The 24981-nt window shown below is 32.3% G+C and overlaps 1 protein-coding gene across 1 annotated transcript; it reads right to left on the bottom strand.

Moving 5' to 3' along the window:
- Window positions 1-420: 420 nt before the first annotated feature.
- LOC128169665 (uncharacterized) lies at window positions 421-24838 on the bottom strand. Its single transcript, XM_052835768.1, has 8 exons — window positions 24764-24838; window positions 21656-21704; window positions 21386-21554; window positions 19982-20130; window positions 4904-4997; window positions 4455-4614; window positions 4254-4350; window positions 421-878 (listed from the first exon to the last, which is right to left on the bottom strand). Exons 1-8 carry the CDS (start codon window positions 24773-24775, stop codon window positions 793-795), a joined length of 816 nt encoding a protein of 271 aa, XP_052691728.1. The 5' UTR covers window positions 24776-24838; the 3' UTR covers window positions 421-792.
- Window positions 24839-24981: the final 143 nt, after the last annotated feature.

Genomic DNA, 24981 nt, shown 5'->3' on the forward strand with positions numbered 1-24981 from the left:
ATAATTAACTTCAGAAGCACGCTTGCTGTACAAATTGAAAATGAAATAATGACGGGGTAAATTTGCTTGTTTCCCCGATCAATTCATTACATGGATATGCATGAATTATATATTACTCACAGTAACTTTCCTACGAGTTTCTGATCTAATCTGATTTTTGAAAACCGCGAGAAAAAGTAATATAATGATCAATTTAAATAAGAGAATACGTAGAACATGTTAATAATCTTACCTATGTAGCTGGCCATTTTGTTCCCCCGCTTCCGATCCTCTGACAGCTGGTAAGAATTAGCGGCGTCCTACTCCGTAAACTGCAGCAACTGTAGTGATGCACTGCTCACTGCTGCATCGGTATACCTCTCTCTCTCTCTCTCTCTCTCTCTCTCTCTCTCTCTCTCTCTCTCTCATGCAGGGAAAGCTACGCTAAAAATTATATAGTTTTATTCAAAATCGTTACTTAAGTTTTCATGTTGAAATACATGTACATTTATATGAATTACAATATATACATTCAAATTTGAATTTATCAAGTGAATGATTGTACATTGTAGATAAATAACGGTAATTGCTCGCGGTTATGCTTATGTTTGAGAGAGAAGATTCATATCACAGTATTCATATAACAGTGGCGCAAAGATTTATCAACAAACAGACATAGATTGATCAATCATTACTTGTACTATAAATGTTTTACATATAATTGTGATCAGATATTGTCATGTAGACGAAACTATATGTATATAAAATAACTATGGTAGTTGGTACATGGTTTCAAAAAACTGAATTTACTAATCAGTAGTGGAATTGAATGTAAAATACGAAAGCAAACATCCAATAGAAAGTATAAAGCCAAAGTGATGAAATTTCATGGGGCCTACCTGAAAAAAGAATAAATATGAACAAATAAATTAAAAAAGCACATTTTGACACAGGCCGGTAGCATCGGTTGGGGGGGGGGGGGGCAGCAACGAATTTTCTTAAATTCACATACAAAAAATTGAATTAAAATGAAGTTGGCGCCCCACTTTTCTGTGAACATGTAAAAATTGATTAGAAAATAAGGAAATAAACAGTGGAATTGAATTGAAAAGTATACTTGCTCACCCCCCCCCCCCCCCCCCCGACTGATTAGTATTTTCAGGATTTTGGAAAGTAACATTTTTCCTCTTTTTTTTTTTTTTTTTTTTTTTTTATTTTTGCTTGTCAAGATTTTTTGGATGAGTCTGCCCCCCCCCCCCCCCCCCCCACACACACTTTCAAAAATGATGCTACGTGCCTGTGACATGCAATTAAATAACTGCGAATAGTAAATCGAATTTTAATTTTCTTTAAATATATACGAGGGCTGTTCGGTAATTATTGAGACATTTACTCTTATTCCCTCAGAAAAATAGATAAACTCTTAAAAATTCACCGGAAATTATCAAAACAGGATAAGTTTTGTTAATATAAAAAATCTAGTCATTACAACGATGCGAGGGTTGTCCCAAAACAGCGTAGACAAGTGGCGTTTTTCAGTTAATCGAAGACACAGGAAGATGAAACTTGTTCCACAAAGGGCTCAAGTACTTTGCATTCAAATTATGCTTTGAAATCAAATATTGAGATTAAATTAGTGAAATGAAAGCATTTTGTGAATTTGTAGTCTAACAGCATCGACAATATTTGAATTCGGACGAGTATGATGACAAGCATCTTCGCTAGCCAAGGGTCTTACTACTCTACGATCCGCTTCTCTCCTCTACAATACAAACCCCGAACAATAGAAATGGACGTCAAAATGCTGAAAGACAGATTCCGAGAAGACGGACGTTAGACAACAAGTAATTAAGACAGGGCGAGATAAGTGTCGACAGATCGTTTGTACTAAGAAAATCTATACTTATAAATTAAGGCATTTTGCAAATAAACTTCAGAATGCCTTCACCAGAGTACTTGCTTACACCTTTGGTATTTCAACACATTTTAGATGATGTCCATAAGGTATAATTGAATTTTAACTGATAAGTTATTATTGTGAAATTAATAAAAAAAACCTACTTTCGATAAACAAGCCCGAAATAGCAAAAATGAGAGAAAGGCGGTGGACACGCTTTGACGGATCCAAGTCAGGGATAGTACAAGTCTCGATCAAAATATATAGTTGCAATGAAATAATATTGAATGATTACGTAAAGAGTGGATATATTTACTGTGAGTCTATTTAGAGAATACACAGAAGTTAAGATTTGATAAGTGTTAAATAAATAAAATGAGTCATTTCGTTTCCTTAATGGGCGATTTTAGTTTTGATACTCATTCGCTTGCGAAGCACGACCTCTGGTGAGAGAATGGGATAGAACTTTCCAGAACGGGGTAACAAAGAACGCGAATTGACTAATTAATAGTCTCGCTTATCCCAGACTCTCGCTCTCGAGACAAGTCTCGGATAAGCGACGAACTCATTAACAAAAAGTGTAGGACGAGTTCATCAAGCATCGCGGGCAGGTACATTGTACCTTTTATAGTACTTCAATTAGTACAAGGTTAGCTTTTTAAAAAGCTAAGAAAGTCAACCAGCGGAATTTTAATTTTAGGTCAAAAGTGAATACACAATCTATTAGAATAAAAGATAAATAGTTTCCAGAACAATAATAATATGTGGTTGCACATTTTGTTTGCGCCCCTTTTTTATGGCTGTACATGTAGGTGAGGAGATTAGCGTGTAGCGGTGTATATGCAATGTATGACTGCAGACCTAATACTGTATATAATCATCAGATTTCATGGTGGCTCAATTTTCGTGAAATTCGTGGGTATCTCTCATCCACGAATTAACATCCTCCACGAATATATAAATTTGAGATAAAAAGTAATATATCCCTTTGTAGGTGTAATAGAATACACGAAATTAACCTTTAACCTGTAAAATTAAAGCAATCCACGAAAATTGGCCCCAACGAATTTTAATGATTCCACATGAAGTCGTAACTTTGCAAACAAAGCTGTCTGAATTTCATGGTCTCGTCGCAAACCACTACCAATATACCGGTATTTACTTTTCAATCTCACCGAGAGAGTCAAGAGGATATATACTCTGGACTGTTGCTGCAGACGTTTCCCAGTCGGGAAGAAATATACGCGGACTCCGGACTGTGGCTGCAGACGATTCCCATTGAGAATCTTCTAATACATCGATGTGCAGTTTGACCTAGAAACTGACCAGTTTCATAACTTCTTCGAATTTCTCAAACATGAACAGTCTTATCCCCTTCTAGAATTCCAATTTGCGCAAGCGCAATTGAAGTTTCTTCCTAACTTAATTAGTCAGCCCGCGGACTGACTAACAAGGAGTTGATAAATGAAAATGGAACAATTAATGCGATTTTAGTATTAATGGAAAGAACTTTCCAGAATGGTTTGCCTAGCATTTAAATGGGTTGACTAATTGACATCGGGCAGATACTTTGAATCTGACAACTTTGGTTAAAATATGTATGCAAATGGATAATTATGCATAACCTAGCGTGATTTAATTTCATACATTATCAAACCACGACAGATTGGACATTAATTTGCAAATATTAATGAACAGATTATTGTATTCTACGTCTATAAAGATAAATAATGTATGCATAAAACGGGAAAGTTTAATGATTAATAATTTGACCCCCCCCCCGGCCCTTCCAGATTGTTTTTCAAAAAAGTCTTTTATCTGAAATTCTTATTTGGGACAGTAATAGACACTGGTTTGAAATAAATACAACAAACAAAGTTTATGTTTTCCCCGTCAGCTGCTACAAACGGGATGATATGTAAATTTTAACACTAAGTTTAAGAATTAATTTGATGATGGCATGGTAGACAGGCGGCTGTTATAAAGCTAAGCCTCTTAGCCTGACTGATTTTTATTATATTATATTCTATATCGCTGTTATACTTGATCACCATGGAAAATAATCCATTTTTATTTTGCACTGCTAGTTAAGTATACTTTCAAGCGGAGAAAAATAAATATATCTATATCGGCTATACCCCTTTACATTTATTTTCTGCAAGAATACGCATTGCAAAGGTGCTAGAAAGGTGGTCCTAGGAACAGCTGCATTGAGCTCTTCGAAATCAACTTTTTCAAAAGGCAATCGTTTTGACTGGAACTGAGATGTGAAATTGTAACGTTCTGAAGTTATACTTTAATGCGAGGCTTATACATTTTAGGTTCTTTTTTTTTCTTATGTAAAACGCACCTCAGAATGCTCAAAGCAGGATCTTACCCGTGTTCCTAGCCCCCGACACAACGCGGAAAGACTTCTTTCCTATAGAAGAGGGATTATGAGCCATCATTCGACGTCTACGTGTTCCCTGACAAAGCTGAAATTATTCATAATTTGTTTACATTAAATGTCATTTCCCAAAAGTACATTATATTTTCAGTCTTTATAAATGTATATATAATTATACGTATAAACGTTTACCTTTGACTCGGTGCAGTGTGAGTTTGGATTGCAAATACTGACTGTACATTCTATTGTTACATACGGACTTTGGTGGAATTGGAATCCATATAGAGTAGCCAATAAAAGGGTATTGTTCACATTTATAAACCTCTCTAAAACACCACTCACAGTTGAGCAACTAAAATGATAACGCTGAATAAATCTAACATCGATTAAAGTAATAAAAATAAATAAAGAAAAAATTAAAATGAATTTAAGAAATACAAATGTACTATATTTGGCGTGTACGATATTTGGCGGAAACTGATTTTCAAGAAGTTTGGCGTGTACATTTGAATTCTTGCTATGTGCACCTATTTCTTACACACACACGGTCACAAACACACACACACACACACGCGCGTGCGCGTGTGCGTGTGTGTGTGTGCAAGATTACTACAATTATTGATGAATTAAGCCTAACGTACTTTGCGCTATTCCATAAGACCATGTTGGTCACGTCCTGATCGATGACCACACCGGCGTATGCCTTACACTCCATTGGTTTGATCACGTGGTAACCTAAAGAAAAAGCAGAGATTAATGTTACAAGTAACATACATGTACTTATTACAACTGATACGGAGAGAAAATAAAATTCATGACTCTAAAGGTGGTAACCTTATTCTTTTTTATTGCGCATGCCTTAGTGCATTGTAGTAAAATACCGCGTACATATGCACTAGTACCCGTTTACTAAATTGTTTCAATTAAAAACATAAACAAATACTGATAAAAATAGTTTGACCCCCCCCCCCCAAAAAAAAAATATTTTTAAACGATGTTTTTCTTTGTTCGGTTGGTGAGCGTTGCCATTGCACTTTTATGACGTTTTAATGAAATTTCATAGTCAATGTATATTTCCCCTTATGTTTGCATCGAAAATCTGCGACGTACAATTTTCTGTATACACACTTACCATTGTCACGGCGCATGGACACAAATATAAACGCATTTTTCTTGAGGTTGAAACTTTTATAGTGACATAATTATTTAATCAAACTTAAATGCTGAAAAAAAATTAATCGGGTGGTTCTCTACCCTTGGAACTTGTGTGTGCATATGGCACGGAATCCCGATCCCGATCCAGATAAACGTGTTAGCCTGGGGATCTATTCACAAAAAATCGTACGTCTACGATTACACTCTAAACTTACGACAAACGTACGTTTACGTTTATGGTGCTATTCACAAAAGCTGTCGTAAGATAATTACGTTGTCGTACGTCTGTTACAGTCGTAAGTGCGTCTAAGTTCTTAGTTACCGACAATGCTCATGCGCAGTGGGCATTGTGGGAAAATGACGTTACGCTGTATTTTCGCTCATTTACATTCGCGGAACTTTTATAGCGCCTTTGAGCACAGATGTATATACTTTTCTTCCCATACGCCTATTTTATTGTATGTATGTTTACAATTATCGACAGAAAGAAAATCCACATGCATGTGCCTGACGTTAAAAATATTTCTTATGTTCATGTATTATAATAAAATATTTCCCTGTTTTATAATAGTGTTATTATATTCCTGGGAATAATTTTGTTTTGAAAAGAAAATTTTTGAACGTCAGACGCATGTGAGAAAATCCAAGTTCTGTATGAAATTTATGTCATGTTTTTAACTTACAAAAAATCTACTGTAGAATTTGTTTGTAATAAAACGTGGCATTTTTAAAATACTGTCAAAAACACTTTGAGTTTATCGCTACATGTACATTCTACAAATGCCGGTTTATTTTGTCTGTTTCGGCGATAATAAAGTTACTAAGTGTTATTACCCAGGTCGGCGTGTCCATTGATAATTTTCCTTTCGATATTGTGAATTTTTTTAAAGGTCGTCTGAAGAATAAATGTAATATTTCTTTCATATTTTTTCTGTAGAAAAGTGAATGAGAAGTTATTTAGTTCATGACTTTCATTAGATATTTATTAAAAATATGACCTAACATGGTGAATTTTTGTGCATAATTAAATAGATCTTGAGATCATGCTTCATTGTATTATTATTTGGCGGTTGAATATTTGGATCTTGTCGTGAGCTGAAGCTCACAATAGGAAAACCAACGTGCAAAGGTATAAATATTTCGGTCTTTTTAATAAGTTTAAAAGATGTTTAAAAAAAAAAATTGACACAAATCTTAAAGGCTGGGTCTAACAAAAATAATTAAATTTTTAAGGGGGACCAGATGGACCCCCCCCCCCCCCCCCTCCGATCCATGCATGATATGTAGTACGCTGATTACATTACATACTGATATCTTATTAGTGTGTATGCATATGACTACTGTTTAACTGATTTAATGCATTTGTAGGAATAAAAGAAAACGCCTATAGTATCAAATAATTTTCGTAGTTTTAACTAATACTGATTCGATATACCCGGTGTAACGACAAAAAGTGACCCTGTAGAATACTGACCCGGGGTCAAATTTCTACGGAGAAAACTGACCCTGGGTCAGTATTCTATGACAAGTAGGGTCCTTTTTCTACAGTAGAAAACCATTCCAAACCTGTAGATCTACGACCCCCACACGTTGAAAACTGGCCCAATCAAATTTTGACCTCGCTAATAAAAACAACATCAAAAAGTTTCTACTTGAGAAAAAAATAATTGCAGAGACCAGTTAGTGTATTCCAACAAACACGAAAGGTCGCAAACTGGTTTGCTTTGTTCAAATTCTTATATCAAATTTCCCCCCATAGGAGAAAACTTGTTTCCTTAATATTCAAACAACACGTGCAAGAAACTTAATTCTAATCAAAAGGTAACGATTTACGCTGAAACAAGTTATTGGAGGATGCGATTTTGCAGTGATTCACAAATGACATCATATTATGCTACTGTCAGACGGCGACGAGTCAGAATATGCCGATATTAATTGCTAGATTCAGATGTCGTTTATACATGTAAGTACCGTGGTTGAATTCAATAGGAGTCAAAGTCAATGCTACATGTAAAGCCCTTTTTAGTGTCATTGTTACTTTGCGATTTGCTATCACTGTTATATACCGAAGTTTGCAAGTACATTTTAATTTTGATTACGATAGTGATCGATTTCAAACTCACACAGAATCATCTGTAAAATATTTTGTTTCTTTGGTTCAATTCCAAATTCGAGGTTTTGGAATTTGTGACGTTTATATTGACTGTATTATTATATTATATCAAGCATAATTGTATTTGTCTAACATATATTCTTATTAGTAAACCTGTTGTAACAAAAAAATAATTGTTCTTAGAAAAATCAAAATGGGATGATGCATGCAATCGTGGATTTAAGGAGTGGGGGAATTCAAACTTTTTAAATTCACTCATCAAATTGACCGATAATAGGCCTAGAGCCCCCCCCCCTTTGGCAAATATAATTATCCCTCGGATCCTCCTCCCCCACCCATTTTTTTCTTTCTGTTTTTTTTTATACATACAATAAGGGCGTGTTTTTTATTCATTCAGATTGATATTATATATACCTTTTCAGTCATGGTTTGACAATGTAACATATGTCATTCCCCCCCCCCCCCCCAACTCCCCTAACCTTTTAAAAAAAAATTCTCCTAGATTTGCGCCTGTTTTAACTATCTATTTCTCTAAGGTACGTCATTTTCTTCTGTTGCCTTGATTTAATGTGAGGGAAACATTTTTTAATCAATGTACTTTAATTAACTAAACGTGACTATATCTTTCATTTCTAATTTGAAAAATTAAATAACAGACTAAGATAACGATGATAAGCAATAACAGGTGATCGGAAAAGCGTACTCAAGCTGGTTTTTCGAACAATTTAGTATCAAACAGGCAACCCCCCCCCCCCCCGGCCCAGCACCAGCACCACCCCTGCATCCACCCTAAAGACAATAATGATATTTAGTCGATATTCTACACGATCATTTTTCTACAACTCTTACGGAGAATAATGACCCACAGGCCATAATTCCTATGAGGTAATCCAAGTATTCTACAACGAAGTGGGTCATTTTTCTACGTAGAAAAATGACCCACGGTCAATATTCTATGGGGGTCACTTTTCGTCGTTACACCGGCATTGCTGTCGCGTAACATATATCTTTTCCAATATGTGTAAGGTTTTTAATGGTGATTTTGGATTATATACTTGAATGATTATAATTGAGCTTCAAATAAGATTAAGAAATATAAATTTCAACCACTAATAACATATTTTGCAATACGGGATACAAAAGGATCTCCGGCACTGTTTTTTCATGGCAAACCACAGCGCGTTATCAAATAGGAGTTTCTTCTCTTAATTTTGCTTATGACAAAAAGAAGGTAGAACTGCCATAACTCAACTATAAACATATCAATTATAGACTTACGTCAACCCAATAGTAGACGTAAACTTACGACTGTTTTTTGACGTAACGTCACACGTACGACATTTTGTGAATAGCCAAAATCCTACGAAAAAATCGTACGTCAAACTTACGTCTAAGATTAAACGTACGATTTTTTGTGAATAGATCCCCTGGTTCCCTGAGCTACCCATTACGCACAGGAACCAAGCTAACTCATGCGCAGGCTGCCGGTTTAACCTCGCTTATATTTTTTCTGGATGGACCTCAGGGTCCACGCAATAAACATTAATATGAGTATAAATATAAGTATCGGATGCTTATTTGTTTTTGGAGGTCGTCGGTTCTATAACACACCAATGCTGTGCAGACTCATACCGCGTTAACTCGAGGTATTCAATTTGTCTGCACAGGTGTTGGTGTGTTATAGGACCGACGACATCCAAAAATAATCATTCAATGCTTAAATGGTGCTTTTTATGGATACGCTATAAGAATTGACAAAACAGAAAAAGTGAAAATTGTGCGCCTTTGACATTTCACACTAGAAAAATATGTGCTTTCTTCAACATTATCATATAAAAATCGATTGTACAATTCTACATTTGTAATTATACTCCAAATAAATAGTAAAAGTTAAGGACTCTACTGTATTTCTTTATACAATTACATGTGCAATGTATCGACTGGTATGAGGCCTAGGACAATATACAATTTGTTGAACCAGAAGACAGAAATGTTGCACAAGTTCCTACAAATCATAGATGTATGTCGCCAAAACCCCAGCCATAACTAATTTGTTATATACTTCAGGAAGGAGTCGTTTCTGGTTTTCGACATTTCAAAAGTAAATATGCTTATTCCATTCAATCAAGGTGAAAGGAAATTAAAATATCATATTTTTTCTTTCTTTTTTACTATCATACAACTTTGAATAAAACTAGTAAACAAAGTTAAGAATCTAACAAGAACTATGTTTTTGGCGGAGCATTGGCGTAGGAAAATATCACATGTTTTTGCAATTCAGAATTGCTGTAGATTCATAGTCTAATTAGCATTTTTAAACAATAACATTAATGTTGGATTTTTTCAACTAATGTGAACTAATGACAAGATACCTGGGTTTTTGAATATGTTTTTAAAATATAGTTTGATTATTAAATTATATTATTATTAGCTTTTTAAAGCGCTAATTTTATAAATAGATTTGTGTGAAAAAATCACTGAAATAAGATTTTTTCCCTTTTCAAATGGTCAAAATATTAGCTTTTAGGTCAATTTATATCTTTATATAAGCTCTTTATGATTTGTAAAAATCAGAAATATTTTAATATAGGAAGCATAAAAAATAATCAAAATATCTTCAAACTTTATTTTTTTTAGAGGAAATGCGGGCTAAGCAATATCAATTTTAGTTCAAATATTTATTCCAATTAAGTAGTATAGACTGATTGACATTCTGATATTCTATCATTTCATTGAAGAATAAAATCTTCAAAATTCTTAAGCAGATGTCTACATAACTGCAGATAGATAACTACATTCATTTTTATAATCCTTTAAGCTAAGGAAAGAAGGTAGTAACTTTGACCTGACCTAGATGCAAAAACAAGATGATACAATTTGATTAAACTGATAGAGAATCATTTGGTTATATGGTCTCTTTGACTGGGTCAAATTATGTCTGATAACGAGAAGAACCCTTCCTTAAATGATTATTTTTTGAATTAACAATTAATTCCTTCAAATATTTAATAACTATTTTATTCATAATAAACTTTTCGCATATAATTGCTGTTTTGTGTGATATCTATATATTTTTAAAAAATATGTGTTTAAAAAAAATATTTGTATACATGGTTACACGTTAAACTATTCAATTCAGAAAAAAACTCCTTTTTTTCAAATTCACTGGAGAAGTGTACACATATAAATAATTTTAAAATTACAATACGTCATATTGTTTAATTTTTGTTTTACATTCACCCAATAAATTGAAACTTTGATATTGTTCATTGTATATTTTCTGGGTGGGTGAAAATACAAAATTAACTGTATATCATGTTGAGATTTTTGTGTTTGCACCCACTCAGTTTGTTAAAATTTTGTATTCACACCCATCCAGCCAATAACAGTTTACAAAATGATGATAGGCTAACATGTACTCTTTCGTGAACAATGCTGTAGTAACTATATATCTTGGAAGCCGATATTGTTTAGTGTTTGATTTGTTCCTTTATAGGATAACTTCTTATGTAACTAAATATCATCAAACCGCTAATTTTTCTAGGCATAAACAATTCTGCTTCATGGAAGCTGTAGCAAGTTAGCAACCTGATGAGCAGGATGACAATAAAATAATTTTGCTTTAATTGTTTCTTAATTGCTTTCGTCACAAATATTTAAAATAAATTTACTAACAGTAATTGTTTTCGTCAATAAATAGGTAAATTACATTTTTTGAATAGAAATATTTAGTCCAAGATTATACAACAGCGTTGAGTAGATGGTTGACCTTCCTATCACAGGAACCTACATCGTTAATTTAAACTTGTTTTATTGAACGGAATGTTCAAATTATTGAATGGATCCGATAACAGATAAGCCTATGTTAACCCTTCCAAACATACATAGTCAAGACGAAATTATTTATGGGCATTAGAATATGGTATTACAAATTTAAAGAATATTATTGATATTATGTGTATAAAAGACAGGGGATACTTAGATATTAAATAATTATCTGAACATTTACCATATATGATTGTAAGACATATTGTTGACAGACATGTTCACTCACACCTACATTAACAAACCTATCACCTTCATTTATGATTGCAAATATACAAACCTAAGAATGATATTTTCATGATCCAGCCCATTTGAAAAGAACAGTAAATAAAAGGGAACTATATAATAAGTAAATATACATGTATAATACTTAAATAGGTTTAAAAAGTGAGAATCAGAAACGCTTGGGAGCTCCAATATAACTAAAAACATTGGAAACAATTTTACAATTTTATTTATATGAAAAATCAGAACTACCATAAAGTATATTGATCATATGAAAAGGTACACTAATGCCAATAAGTTGTATAAAAGGTTCGTCTCTTTGTCGAGTGTATCTTAAACATCCAGGGGGGAAAATCACACTTTCCTTCAGATTCAGAGCCACAGTATAAACATCGACTTTCATCAATTAAAAAACCCTTAGATAAGTAAGCTTTACTAGCTTTATTCCGTAACTGACGTAGAATAATATTTCCTATTTCCTTAACTGAAGTGTTTGTAAGCTCTGGGTATATTTTGGTGGGTTTTTTTTTTGGAGTTTTGACTTAGAAATATATAAAGGTGATGAAATGTTCTTTTTTGTATGAAGATTATTCCATAATTTACATGTAGACGGAACAAAGCTATTGTAATAAGTAGTCCGATATATTGGTAGATAGTAAACAAGAGGCCCATGGGCCACGTCGCTCACCTGAGTAACAATAGGTATGATAAAATCAGCTTAAAAGAGCCATAATTCAAACTATCTATTAAAAACAGCTTAAAAGAGTCATAATTCATACTATCTTGGCAATGTAGAATATTACAGGTAGATCCTGTATAAGTACGAATCCATTTTTCCCCTGGATATTCTTATGTTTATAATCAAGTCCCTTTTCTAATAGGATGATTTTATAGTCATACATGTCTCACCTGTTGACATTGCAGTTCTCAAAGAGATCCTAAACAATTGTTTATATAAAGGATATAAACCTACATCAAACCCTGAAACCCTGTGAGGCCCAAGAATCGTCCAGGGGCCAAAGTATAAATGATTTGAAGGAATCGGCAATACTGTAAACAAACATTTTTTTGCGGCGACTACATTTCGCAATTTACTTCCAATAAATTGGTTGGCGACGACTAATGTTTGCGACCAAGCCTTATCCAAACCCGTATTTTGTTATAACAACCATACAATAAAGACTGGTTCGCGGCGAGAAATATTCGCGACGACGAGGCTTTCGCAAACCTCGCAAAACTTTCTAGCACGCGAATAAAAGTTGGTTTACAGTATGTTGCATATAAGTAATTTAAAAACCATATATCATAACATTTCATTTTTTGTGAATTAATAAATATTTTCATTTGTAAAATTGGAATCCAATGTGGCCCAATCCTACTACTTAAGATTTTGATTTTAAGAATTTAAATCTATATTATCTGAGGTTGCTTTCAGTAAATTTACAGCTTTTCAGGGCAATTTTTTTTTTGAAAAAGATATTTTAATTTTTTTTCTGTTAATATTCGTATGTAATTTTTTTTGTCATGATTTTCACAAATTTGTATCTACACTATATAAAGATGCTTCCACACAAGTTTCAGCTTTCCTGGCTGATTAGTTTCCGAGAAGAAGATTTTAAAAGATTTACACTATGTATTCCTATGTAAATCTTCGACCACCATTGTGGCCCCACCTTACCCCCGGGTACAATGATATGAACGAACTTAATATGACACCATCTGAGGATGCTTTCATACAAGTTTTAGCTTTTCTGGCCAAATGGTTTCTGAAAAGAAAAGTTTTTAAAAATATCATCAAAATTTCAATAAACCCTAATTATCTCCCCTTGAAAGAGAGCGTGGCCCTTCATTTAAACAAACTTGAATCCCCTTAACCTAATGATGCTTTGTGCCAAGTTAAGTTGTTATTGGCCAGTGGTTCTGGGGATTAAAAAGTCGAAAATGTAAAAAGTTTACAGAAAGACAGACGGACGGACGCCGGACAAAAAGTGATCAGAATAACCCACTTGAGCTTTCAGCTCAGGTGAGCTAAAAGCTATTTCGACCAAAGATTATTTGCATGTTCAGTTGGAAAATATGATTGAATTAAATCTAACATATCTTGTGGTGCTAAACCATTATAATCGTGTAGAATATAATTAACTTATAATGTGTATCTCTTCAAGATTGTAAGGCTTCCAAATTAAGCTCACTATATAAAATGGTTTTAGAAGAATTAACTCTGATCCCTGTCACTGTCCTGGTTGCTTTTACATGTTTAAGCAATTCGGAGTTTTCTGATACAGCTGCTCAACACAACATCACCACATTCCAATCTAGGTCTGATAAAAGCCGAATTTAACAAGTGTTTATCTATCAATTGTATTCTTGAGTAATCTTAATATATTCAACTTTTGCATGCCTTTACATATATACCATTAATATAATCAGATCAAGCATCCTCCAACTGTATATATTAATGCAAACCTACTTTTTTAAATTGTTTAACATTGGTATATGTTTTTATTTTGTAGAAAATATATTACGTCAGTTGCCCGTTTCCAACAAAAGACCCTCTTGTTATTTTACGGTTTCTTTTTCTTTATTAAGGTCTTACATCTTCAGTGGAAGACCTTATTGTTTTTCAACTGTTTCTCATTCTTCTATATTTATATTTTCTTCTTGGTAGTCACCCTTAATTTCTCAGCCATTTCTCGATCGATTTTAATGATTTTTACAGGGATGATGTCTTAGATATACATGTATATCTTTTTGAATCTAACTTCCAGTATGAAAATTCACATGTATTTTGGAACATGATATTGTCCACGCATCTCCTCAAAAACTGTTATGGTTAGAGACTTAAAATTTATATGCAAGATAGAGTGGTTATGGTATATTTGCTCGCTTGTTTTAGATTTGACCAGAAGTCATTATCGTTTGAGCTCGCCTCGACATGAAAATGTTGATGTTAAAATTTTGAAATTTTTTTGAGAAATTTGAGATTTGATCACGAATATCATTCATCTCATCAATATTTTGTAAAAACATGTAGAGCATCAAAAGTTTATCTATACAAGAGCTTTTAACTGACACCAAGCAAAAGGGGTTGGCCCCTCATATAAAGAGCCAAGAGTGGTATTAAGTCTTTTATCCATATCTCTTTAATAAGAAATATTTTGTAATGCATTATGAAGCAATTATATTTATCTTCCAGTTTTTTAAAAATATATTTTAAAAGTTTTCTGATATGTAACATAATTAGGGGTTTTAAGGGGCTAGATCCATTATTTTGATCATTTATATCTTTAAAAGGAGAAATATTTTGAAAAGCATTATAAAAGAGAAGATGCTCAGAATAACGTACGTAATACTATTGAACCACCAAAGTTTTGTTTAATGACCCTTATTAGGAGATAAAGGGTCGGCCCCCAAAACAATCTTTCCCAAATATCTCGAAAACAGTAACATATTTGGAAACACTTAATCAGGCTTGGGGCAAATTACATTGTAAAGTAATGCATTACATTACCATTACTTCATGAATTTGGGCATTAAATTACCATTACCATTACTTGATTTTCTTGAAGTAATGCATTACATTACCATTACATGAGTAAAGTAATGCATTACCATTACCATTACTTTTTTTTTAAAGTAAAGCTAATGAAGAGTTTTTGCAAATGTTTCAAATATACAACACTCTTTAACATATCTACAGCTTCATGCTCAGTATCAGGTTCAAATTCAATGAATAAACAAGAGTCATTATTTGCTCAATATATAATCATATTGTGGCAATATGAACAACATATTACATAAGTAAAGTGATATTTATAGACATTTGGCATGATACAATATCAGATATGAAATAGAGACACAGACTAACATACGTAACAAAAAACAATTTATGAAATAATGTTGCGGTTTTTAAAAGCTAAATATAGATATATCCCTAGATTACACAAATCTTTATAATTTTGGAAACTTAATTTTATTAATTTATAAACAGATGATTTTTCCCAGTTATATTTCTTAATATATTTTAATCGTATTTCTTTTTACCGAGGACACTTTAAGATAAAAGATTGCTGTTGCACTTTATGATCGAAGTTTCAAAGGGTTCATCTTTTAAATGCATCCATCTTCCGGGCTATACTAAATAAATGTTTTGCAGAAGCAGTCAAAGCTTGGACTGGAAAATACTGTTTGACGATCTTTATCTTAGGATATATTAAGTGCAATAATAGATTAAATACATAAATCTTGTATTTTCTATCAGTCCAAACTAATGTACAGTGTAATTAATATACAAGAGAGAGAGAGAGAGAGAGACAGAGAGAGAAAGAGAGAGAAAATAAGTAAGATTGTTTTCAAATGGGTTAAAATATTGGAAGTGATATTGATTTTCATCATGGATGGACAGTGCATTCATTTTGCTTTTAAAGGTGCATGTCTGTCTCCTATTCTATTGTGACATAGCGAAGGGAAGGGGATTGGGGTGTTTAGCACTTCTTATAACAATAGATTGTTTTGATACTTAGTTAGATTATCCTGGGGGCATAGTGTATTGTTGACACATTTCTTATTGAAGTGCAAACTAATTGGAGTAAATTGTTTAAATGATTAAATACTCTTAATAACAACACTCTTAAAAATGTTATGAAATTGTGCTGTTATCTTTAGTATATTAATTAATTGTAATTATATTGTAATTATAAACAATTCAAAAATGAATTTTGAAAAACCTTTTTTAATAAAACATGTACAATCAAAACATTTTTTTCTTAATTAGAATTATTTCTTTCATCTTTAAAAATAAATTTAATCAAATTCAATTTCAACTATTCATTTATTCATCACATTTTTAAAAGTGAACATGCATTAACATGCATAGTAATGCAAAGTAATGCCATGTAATGCCAGCATTACACTAGATTTTGGAAAGTAATGCATTACATTAGCATTACTTGTAATGCTAATTTTGAGGCATTACACATTACTAGCATTACTTTGAAAACATGTAATGCATTGTAATGCATTACCATTACATTTAGCATTACCCCAAGCCTGCACTTAATGAACAAAATGTGTTAAAAATAAAAAGATCTTTCATTTGATGTCAAGGAAAAGGACATGATCCCTCATATTAGGGGTCAAGAGGGGTCTAAAGTCTTAATAAGAAATATTTTGTAATGCATTATAGAAGCAAAAATTTTTATCTTCCACTTATTTATCTATATATTTTACAAGTTTTCTGATATGTTACATAATTAGAAGTTTTAAGGGGCTAGAAGTCCAATATGTTGATCATTTATATCTTTAAAAGAAGAAATATTTTGAAAAGCATTATAGATGAGAAGATGCTCAGAATAACGTTTGTAATGACATGTAACCACCAATGTTTCGTTTAATGGCCCCTATTAGGAGATAAAGGGTCGGGCTCTACGACAATCTTTTCCAAATATCTCAAAAACGGTAATGGATTTCTAAATACTTGTTAAACAAAGTGTATATATAAAGAGACTTTACATTTGATATCAAGAAAAAGGGGCTAGCCCCTCAAATTAAGGGAAAAGAGGGATCTAAATGTTTCCAATTAAAGCTCATGTATCAGAAACTAAACAAGAACGAGAAGTCCAATACATTTTTAATTTATTTGTAAATGAAAAAGAGGATATATAAATTTTAAAAAAGAGTCTGTTTAAAATCGAAGGATTTTTTCTTCTATTTCGAAATCCAGCTGTTTAGCTGGAAAATAGCAAAATAAAGGTCATACATGTATCTAAACTTCTAAAATTGGACAGAAGACCTCCAAGTTGCTCACAACGGAAATCGTGTCTAGTTATTCTTTTCTCTTTTTCTGACTTTTTGAAGCGTCATTTCTCTAAATATTTCCAACCGATTTGCACAAATTTTTCAGGACTGATAGAGCATCATCGACGCTACATATTATAAAATTTATAAATGATGAAGTCACTTCCGGTTTCAGATATATAGACGAATTTGTAAATATGAAGGGTCATTTTGTCCACGCATCTCCTCCAAAACAAATCATGATAGAAGCTTAAAATTTACGGACTGTAGATAAATGTCTGTAGATGTACCCCCAAGCTTCCAATTATGAAAATTGCTCAAGGCCTCGAAGCTCGCCTGAACCAAAAAATTAGCACCAAATTTTTTCACGAAATTTTTGCACAATTTCTGCAATATCTTTCGATGTATAAATATTTTGTTAAGACATGCAATGCAAAAGTTGTTTCAATTTGCACAGGCTTTTATATGATATCAAGAAAAAGAGAAAATTAGGGGCCAAGAGGGCTCAAACGTCTTCTTACAATAACTTTTTACTGGACAATAATTTGTTATTAATTATAGAAGAAAACAGTTTTTTTACAGCTGTTTATCTATACAGTACCATACTTAGGTCATATTTTACGTAATTAGGGGTTTCAAATGGCCAGAAGTTCAAAAGTTTGATTAATAATATCTGAAAAAAGGAGAAATATTTTGGAAAGCAATGTAGAACAAAAGTTGCTGAAAATAATGTTCTGTAAAATATGTTACCTTAATTTTTGTTGTTGATGGCTCCTTTAAAGAGTTTAAGGGTCGGGCCCTATATCACATTTGTACAGATATCTCGAGAACAGTTAACAATTCGTGAACACTTGTGGAACAAAATGTCTTTACATTAGCGAGACCTTTCATTTGATATCAAGAAAAAAAGGCTGACCCCTCACATCAGGGGCAAGAAGGGCTACTTTTAATAATAAGTCTTTTCTGAGCGATAGTTTGATATTAATGTCTAATGCTGAAATCTGTTTTAAAATCGGACACTGCACTACAGAGATATATGGGTTAAAAAATTGATTTGTCCGGAAATTTTGATTCCGCATTCTTAGTTTAGAAAAAAGTGTTATGTTCAAAGTTAAATTAACTCGTACCTAAAATAATTCGATAATTTTTAAATCGTTCTTTAACATATTTGGATTTTTATTTGCTAAGTCTTCTTAAAATCGACAAGAGGTTTGTTAATTCGTACTCAAAAGTATTCGGATTTTGTTTACTCGTAACAAGGATTAATCGATTTTTTCTTTTTATTTTAGTTACTTATGTTTAATGGTTTAAAAACTCTGCTTCTTAGAGGAACGTCAAACTTTACTTTCGACATTTACGGAAGACCCACTGGTTGCTTTGCAACGAGCTTTGTTCTAGTTTAAATTATTTTACAATCAATTTATTAATTTGTTAAAGAAAGATGTAAATATAAACAATAAAATGCTTTCTTTGCTAACGCGGGTATTTATTCTCCAATTTCGCCACCTTCACATCCCGCATGAATTACCAAAGAAAGCATTTTTTTGTTTAAATTAATGCATAGACAATTTGAATTAACACATGAATTTAAACCATTCTTCAAGAAGGCAAAATATTATGGACTAGCAGTGATGTAATTATCTAATTGTCTCTATGAAAAATGGCTTTACTCGAGATAATGAAAAAATTATCACGATACAATTCATCGATTGCTCAAACGGCATACTTGAAAACATAGACTGATGTACTCTTGTATTGACACGACACCGTCTTTGTGTTAAAACGAGTTTCTCTATTCTGGCACGAGATTTGATAAAATCTTTACAAAAAGATATCTCAAGATTTTATGTTTTGGTATTTTGCCCAATTAAGCGAGCTCAAAAACTTTATTAATTTGTTCATCTTTAAATAGCCTGTGATAAAACAGTGATCAATACATGTACTACATAAGTGTGAAAGATAATTTCTTTTTTATATTTATGCAATTTATTTACTAAAGAAACCAATAAAATCTTTATATATTAAATTACATGCATATATAGAACCAAAGTTATTAGCCTTAAATATATACATGTATTGCGTTTTGATTTCTGAATATAAGTATATTTTTGTTATCATTTTTATGATAAATACTATTTCAGTATAACCAAACATTTTTTTGCGCTTGAGACGGTACCGCAAAATTGGCAACCCGTCATAAAAATAATGGCAGTTGAGATCAATGAAAAAGGAATAAACTTTGGGGGGTTTATTTATTTGATTTTCTGCAATAATGGATAATAACAATTGTTACCTTTTGAACAATTTAAAAAATTAATGTGCAATTTGAATGGTCTTTTAACAAATATTTTATAAAGTTGGTTAAAAGGATGCAACATCGATTAGTATGTTACAAATAAGAATAAGTCAGTACGCACACCCCTAAACCTGGCCATATTATAAAGTGTATGCTTCATTTAATTTTTTTCAGTTCTAACCAATCTGAGAACAGATTACTCCTACGTTAGACAACAAACGACTTAAAAGAAGAATTATGAGAAGAAATTAACGAACAAAATATGATGATTTAAATATCCTAAGTTACTTGATAATAGCTTATACCTACTTCCTGTATATTTTATGAACATGTAGAAGGCATCACCGAGATATACACTAAACACTGGCGCCGACGACAGACTAGGTCCCTCCCGGAAGTACATCTCTACCCCCGCCACCTCCCGCTGTCCAGGTGGCAACATCGTGTAGTCAACGGTACTGGAAGTAACACAGGTAATAAATGCGACAGATTTTTAGTGTTTGCTCTAAGTCATAACCGATCTGGGTAGAATTTACTATGTAAATGAGATATATTGGAGCATGTCCTTTGATATAAATGTTTTAATGCATATTCTATCTAACATACCATATAATTCTAGTTTCTTGGGGGGGGGGGGGGGGGCTTTAAAATGAAATTTGATACACTAAGTATTCAATGCATAACAAAACAAGAAGGATAACTTCAAGGTGATTTATTTGACTATAATGTTAAAGGGGCATGGTCACGATTTTGGTCAAATTTTATTTTTCTCTTTTTTTATTTACAATGCTTTAGGAATGCATTTCTAATGATCAAATGAAATTTGGGTGCCCGTCGATGAGTTTTAAGCAAGATACAGGGCTCACAATTCTTTGTCATGTAAACAAGACTCGTGCCATGTTTCTTTTTACATAGGTTCAACATACCAGTAAAATCTTTATCAAGCTGGTTTGTCTATCTTTTTATTCATTTTAAGCATAAATAAACAGTTACTAACGATTGACACATTCATTTGAGGTATAAAACTGGAATTTTCAGTTCAACATTCAAAATGTAAACAAAAGCTTTGTTAACATAGCGAAGAATTGTAAGCTCTGTAACTCGCTTATAACTAAACAAACGACACTCATGTTTTGGTTGCCTATTAAAAATGCAGAAAAAACAATTTTTAACCAAAATCGTGACCATGCCCCTTTAAGGTATTTGCATATCTTGGATCAGTCATTCATAATTAGAACTCGAATTTAAGTCTCTTTTTGGAGTGAGATACGGTGATTTTATCAATTTTGCAGCTTAAAAGAATTTTAACAATCCGAGCCCAACATTTTTAAAATCTTATTTTTTATTTTTAATGTGTAAAATGGTTCAAATGGGTAATTTTAATGCTTCGTTAAAAAAATCTAAATCTATTTACAAGCAATTTATACAGAGTTTAAAATTCTTTGTTCTGTAAACAAAGTCTTGTTATTTTTTTTTTTACATATGTGTTGTATTAGTGCAAATTCCAATCAAATGCTGCCTTCTTTTGTAGAAAATATTATTTGTGAACAATGATTCAACAGAATCTTTTAAATTACTATACGCACCTCAAATAAATCAATGACACAAATATTTAAGCAGGCATACTACTTTCCTGAATTTAACCAATCAACACAAATACTAAAGTAGGAAAAGAAAATTGTACATGACAAAAAATTGAACATATAGATTTACCCATTTGTCTTTGGTTCTGATGCCGTTGTTGATGGGTTTTTTTTCGATGCTTGTGATGTTGTTGGTGATGGCGTTGTTGTTGCCGTTGGTGTATTGGTTGTCGTCGATGTTGTTGCTGGTGCTGTTGCTGATCTTGTTGTTTGTGTTGATTGTGTTGTGGTTGTTTTGACTGTTGATGTTATGCAAATGTTGTCTTAATGACATAAAACACTATTTAAAGATAAATTTGATAAATAAAAACAACCGACTTCTTTTTACGTCAGAGTTTACCTTTATCTGTATATCCTCCTATGAGAAGTAAGAAAATAATAAAGTTACTCTGAAAAAAGAAAGCAAACCACTACAAATAGTAAAAATGAATTTTTTGTGCTCTTTTTGTTGACAAGAGTATGTGTCGATTTCATATTTACTATGAAATTCAAAGGCCACGTTGTAATATTTAACGTTACTTCACCCGTCATTTTTGAAATTGAAAGTATATTCCGTTGTCAAAGTATTTGACCGTATGCCTTAAAAATCCAGTTTATGAAACTATTTTGACGGACTCCATCATTTCTTAGACTTCAAGAGAAACATTTCTTATTTAATAACTAAGTGCAGTTTAATAATATCTGAGCAGAAAAAGCATGTTAAAACTTTATATTTTTTGTGTTTAATTTGTTAAACTGGTGGTAGTCTTTGTATCCGAAGCTTCATATTTAGTTATATAGTATCTTTTCAATATATCGCTAGACAAGATGCCCAAAGGGTCACCTATACAACAATATTTCTTGATTCAATTACATGTATATTGTTGACCAGTACACAATGCAATGACATGTCTAAATGCAAATTAATTTCATGAAAACATTTACATTTTTTATAAAATATCATGCGTACAAGTAAAGTTATGGTTCTTGATACTAGCTTTAAAAAACTTCAGTCTTAACAAAAAGGTTTCTTGGATAGATTTATTTTCATTAATTATTTGGATCAATTGAATCTCTTTACAAACGGAATGAAATCACAAATCACACCACCCCTATTCCATTTTGATTTTAGGGAATTTGATTCCCAGTGTTAAGGTTGACATATGCATACAACAACGCCAGATAACAAACACATATTGAACAGGTGAGCTAAAACAGCAGAATACCGGTATAAGTTATAACAATATGAAAATGTATATTTGTTGTGTGTTAAGTTGTGCTGGCTACAATGATCAAAATTAATGTTTTAGCTCATTGTTTATCATTTTATGCCTATGAATATTTTGATGAACTTTTAAAAAACCTTCTTTTGTCCCTTACCTCTGTTTCTCCTACCTCTGAGATTAATTTTTCGTTTCAATTCAAATTACTTATGGAGTAGTACTTTGAAGCGCTAGGTAAAATGGTACTCTAATTTTCAAAAAAAAAAATTAATCTCTTTCTGGCACATCTTGCAGAACCACCTCCAAGTTGAGAATATTGTAATAAAGCTTTGATTAATACCTCTGAGTTTTTCCTAAGATAGTCTTAATTTTTTTTTCTAACATCTGACTTACGGACATTCTTCGGATAATTGTAGGGAATTTTGATCATCGGGTTATGTTACATAAAATACCGAGTATAAAAACTCCATTCTTCAGGCGCCCTTTGTGTCCGACATTACTTGTATGGAGAATCTTTCCTCTACCCCTTTTTTAATCACACTTTACCCATTGTCTTGCTCTTTGATAAAGTGTGGGCAGTAACCTTCAACCAAGTGTTTTGGTCAAAGAAAAGTCAAAGAAGAACTTTAGCAAAATCCCTTTTCTTACCATATATTTCTATCCATCGCCCTATAAGTATATATAAATGATTAACATACTTCATAGAAATGTGTTTGTGGATAATTGGTCTGCAGTAACCTATAACGAAATTTCTTACTTAAAGTTGACAATTACAGCCAATTCCCTTAAAATGCAGTTTTGGACCATAATTTATCTCCCCTTTGACATAATTAGTTCTTAGAATTTATTATCAGACATCTGTTGGTAACTACAAGAGGTGAACAGCAAATCATGTTCTTTAGAAACAGGGTCAAGAACATACTCAGTAGTAGACCTCTGCATAAAATTCTTGTTCAGACCCAAAGCTTAGGTGTTTTTCCCCTGGGTCATATCGGTCATAAACTAAAACATAGAGTGCATGTTGGATATAGTATATGCAAATGTTACTTTATACTATTTTCACCCTTTATCTCTTATTAAGGAGGATGTACAGCCATCTTGTACATTTTAGAATAAAAATTTTAACTTTTCTTGAACTGGCTTGTTTCTGGCAAAACTGGCCAAAACTGTTCTCAAAATGAAAAAAAGAAATAAATATAAGTTTTTACATCTGCAAATTACGCATAAAAGAACAGAACAATGCTTTTTTTAATCACTTACAACAGCTTTAGAACTGCACAGTTGATTTAAAAACTTTAAAAAATAAAGGGGTTCATTAGTGTCCTCTCTACAAGAATTTGTTGAGAATAGGTTGAATGTTGCACATTATTGTAGTAACTTTACCTCAAAAGAGGGTACCTTAATTTTATAAGTTGGCATGGTTTTTAGAACACGAAAAATCCAGTCTATAATAGGAACTCCTGTGTCTATGGAGGCACACTGACGTTATATTTTCATAGAAAAAAGTAAGTGTCAATTTGAAAACAATCTGTGTTGAATATGACAGAACTCTATACACCAATTTCATGGACTTTTTCAGTTCTATAAATATAAATGAAAGTAAATTCTTTTAAGATGTTTGGTAGGGGTCAAAAAGTAATTATCTTTAATACAAAATATGCCTATATTTTTGTAAATATAGCGTCAATGAACTCCCCTAGACGAAGACAAAAATATCTCGGAATTGATGTTTTTTATGTTCCATTTAAGAATAGGGTACCCTCTTGTGAGACAAAGTTACAACTTAGATAAGCAAGTTTAGACTTTTTTCTCAACAAATGGTTGTAGAGTGGACAGTAATGACCTCCTTTTATATTTTTCAGATTTTTAAATCAACTGTTGTCTGAGCCGCAAAGATCTAAATGAATAAAAGGGCAACATGTACAACCTCCTATTTATTGCTTTTTATCTGTTGACAACAGTTTTAGTCAGTTATAGACACAAATAAGCCAGTTCAAGAGAAACGTTAACATTTTACATTCAAATGTACAAGATGGCCGCACATCCCAATTAAAGCGATTTTACTATTTTGATTACCGGATTTTTCTGTTGGAAAACCAGGTTAAAAACATCAAACTCTATTTTGAATTGCAATAAAAAGAAATTGAATGAACCGGACAAAATCATTATATATCAGATATTGAAATATCTTTTACGAGGAAGAAATGCAACAAATAATATATTAAAATATCACTGCATTTATTTACCTTAAATTCCATCCTAAGTTTTGCCTTCTAGACGCTATTCCTCTATAGATAAACGCATCGCTTATCAGCATTGCCCTATTTAACAGTCACAAGTTACATATTGGGAGTCCTTCAAAGATAAAAAGGTAAATTTTATCTCATAAAATATCATGATCATTTAATCATCAAGGAAGATGAAAACTTATTTAAGAGTAAATAACCATCATGCATATTTGTTT

Source organism: Crassostrea angulata, unplaced genomic scaffold (genome assembly GCF_025612915.1).
Source record: "Crassostrea angulata isolate pt1a10 unplaced genomic scaffold, ASM2561291v2 HiC_scaffold_168, whole genome shotgun sequence".
Classification (NCBI taxonomy): domain Eukaryota; kingdom Metazoa; phylum Mollusca; class Bivalvia; order Ostreida; family Ostreidae; genus Magallana; species Magallana angulata.

Bases quoted from the DNA above. Each gene is read 5' to 3' on its own strand.
- LOC128169665 (XM_052835768.1), bottom strand. The intron at 21,555-21,655 runs GTAAACTCTGAC...TAACATCAACAG, and splicing joins AGGAGGATATACAGATAAAG to TCAAAACAACCACAACACAA. The intron at 879-4,253 runs GTAAGATCCTGC...TTCTTTTTTCAG, and splicing joins GTCGGGGGCTAGGAACACGG to GTAGGCCCCATGAAATTTCA.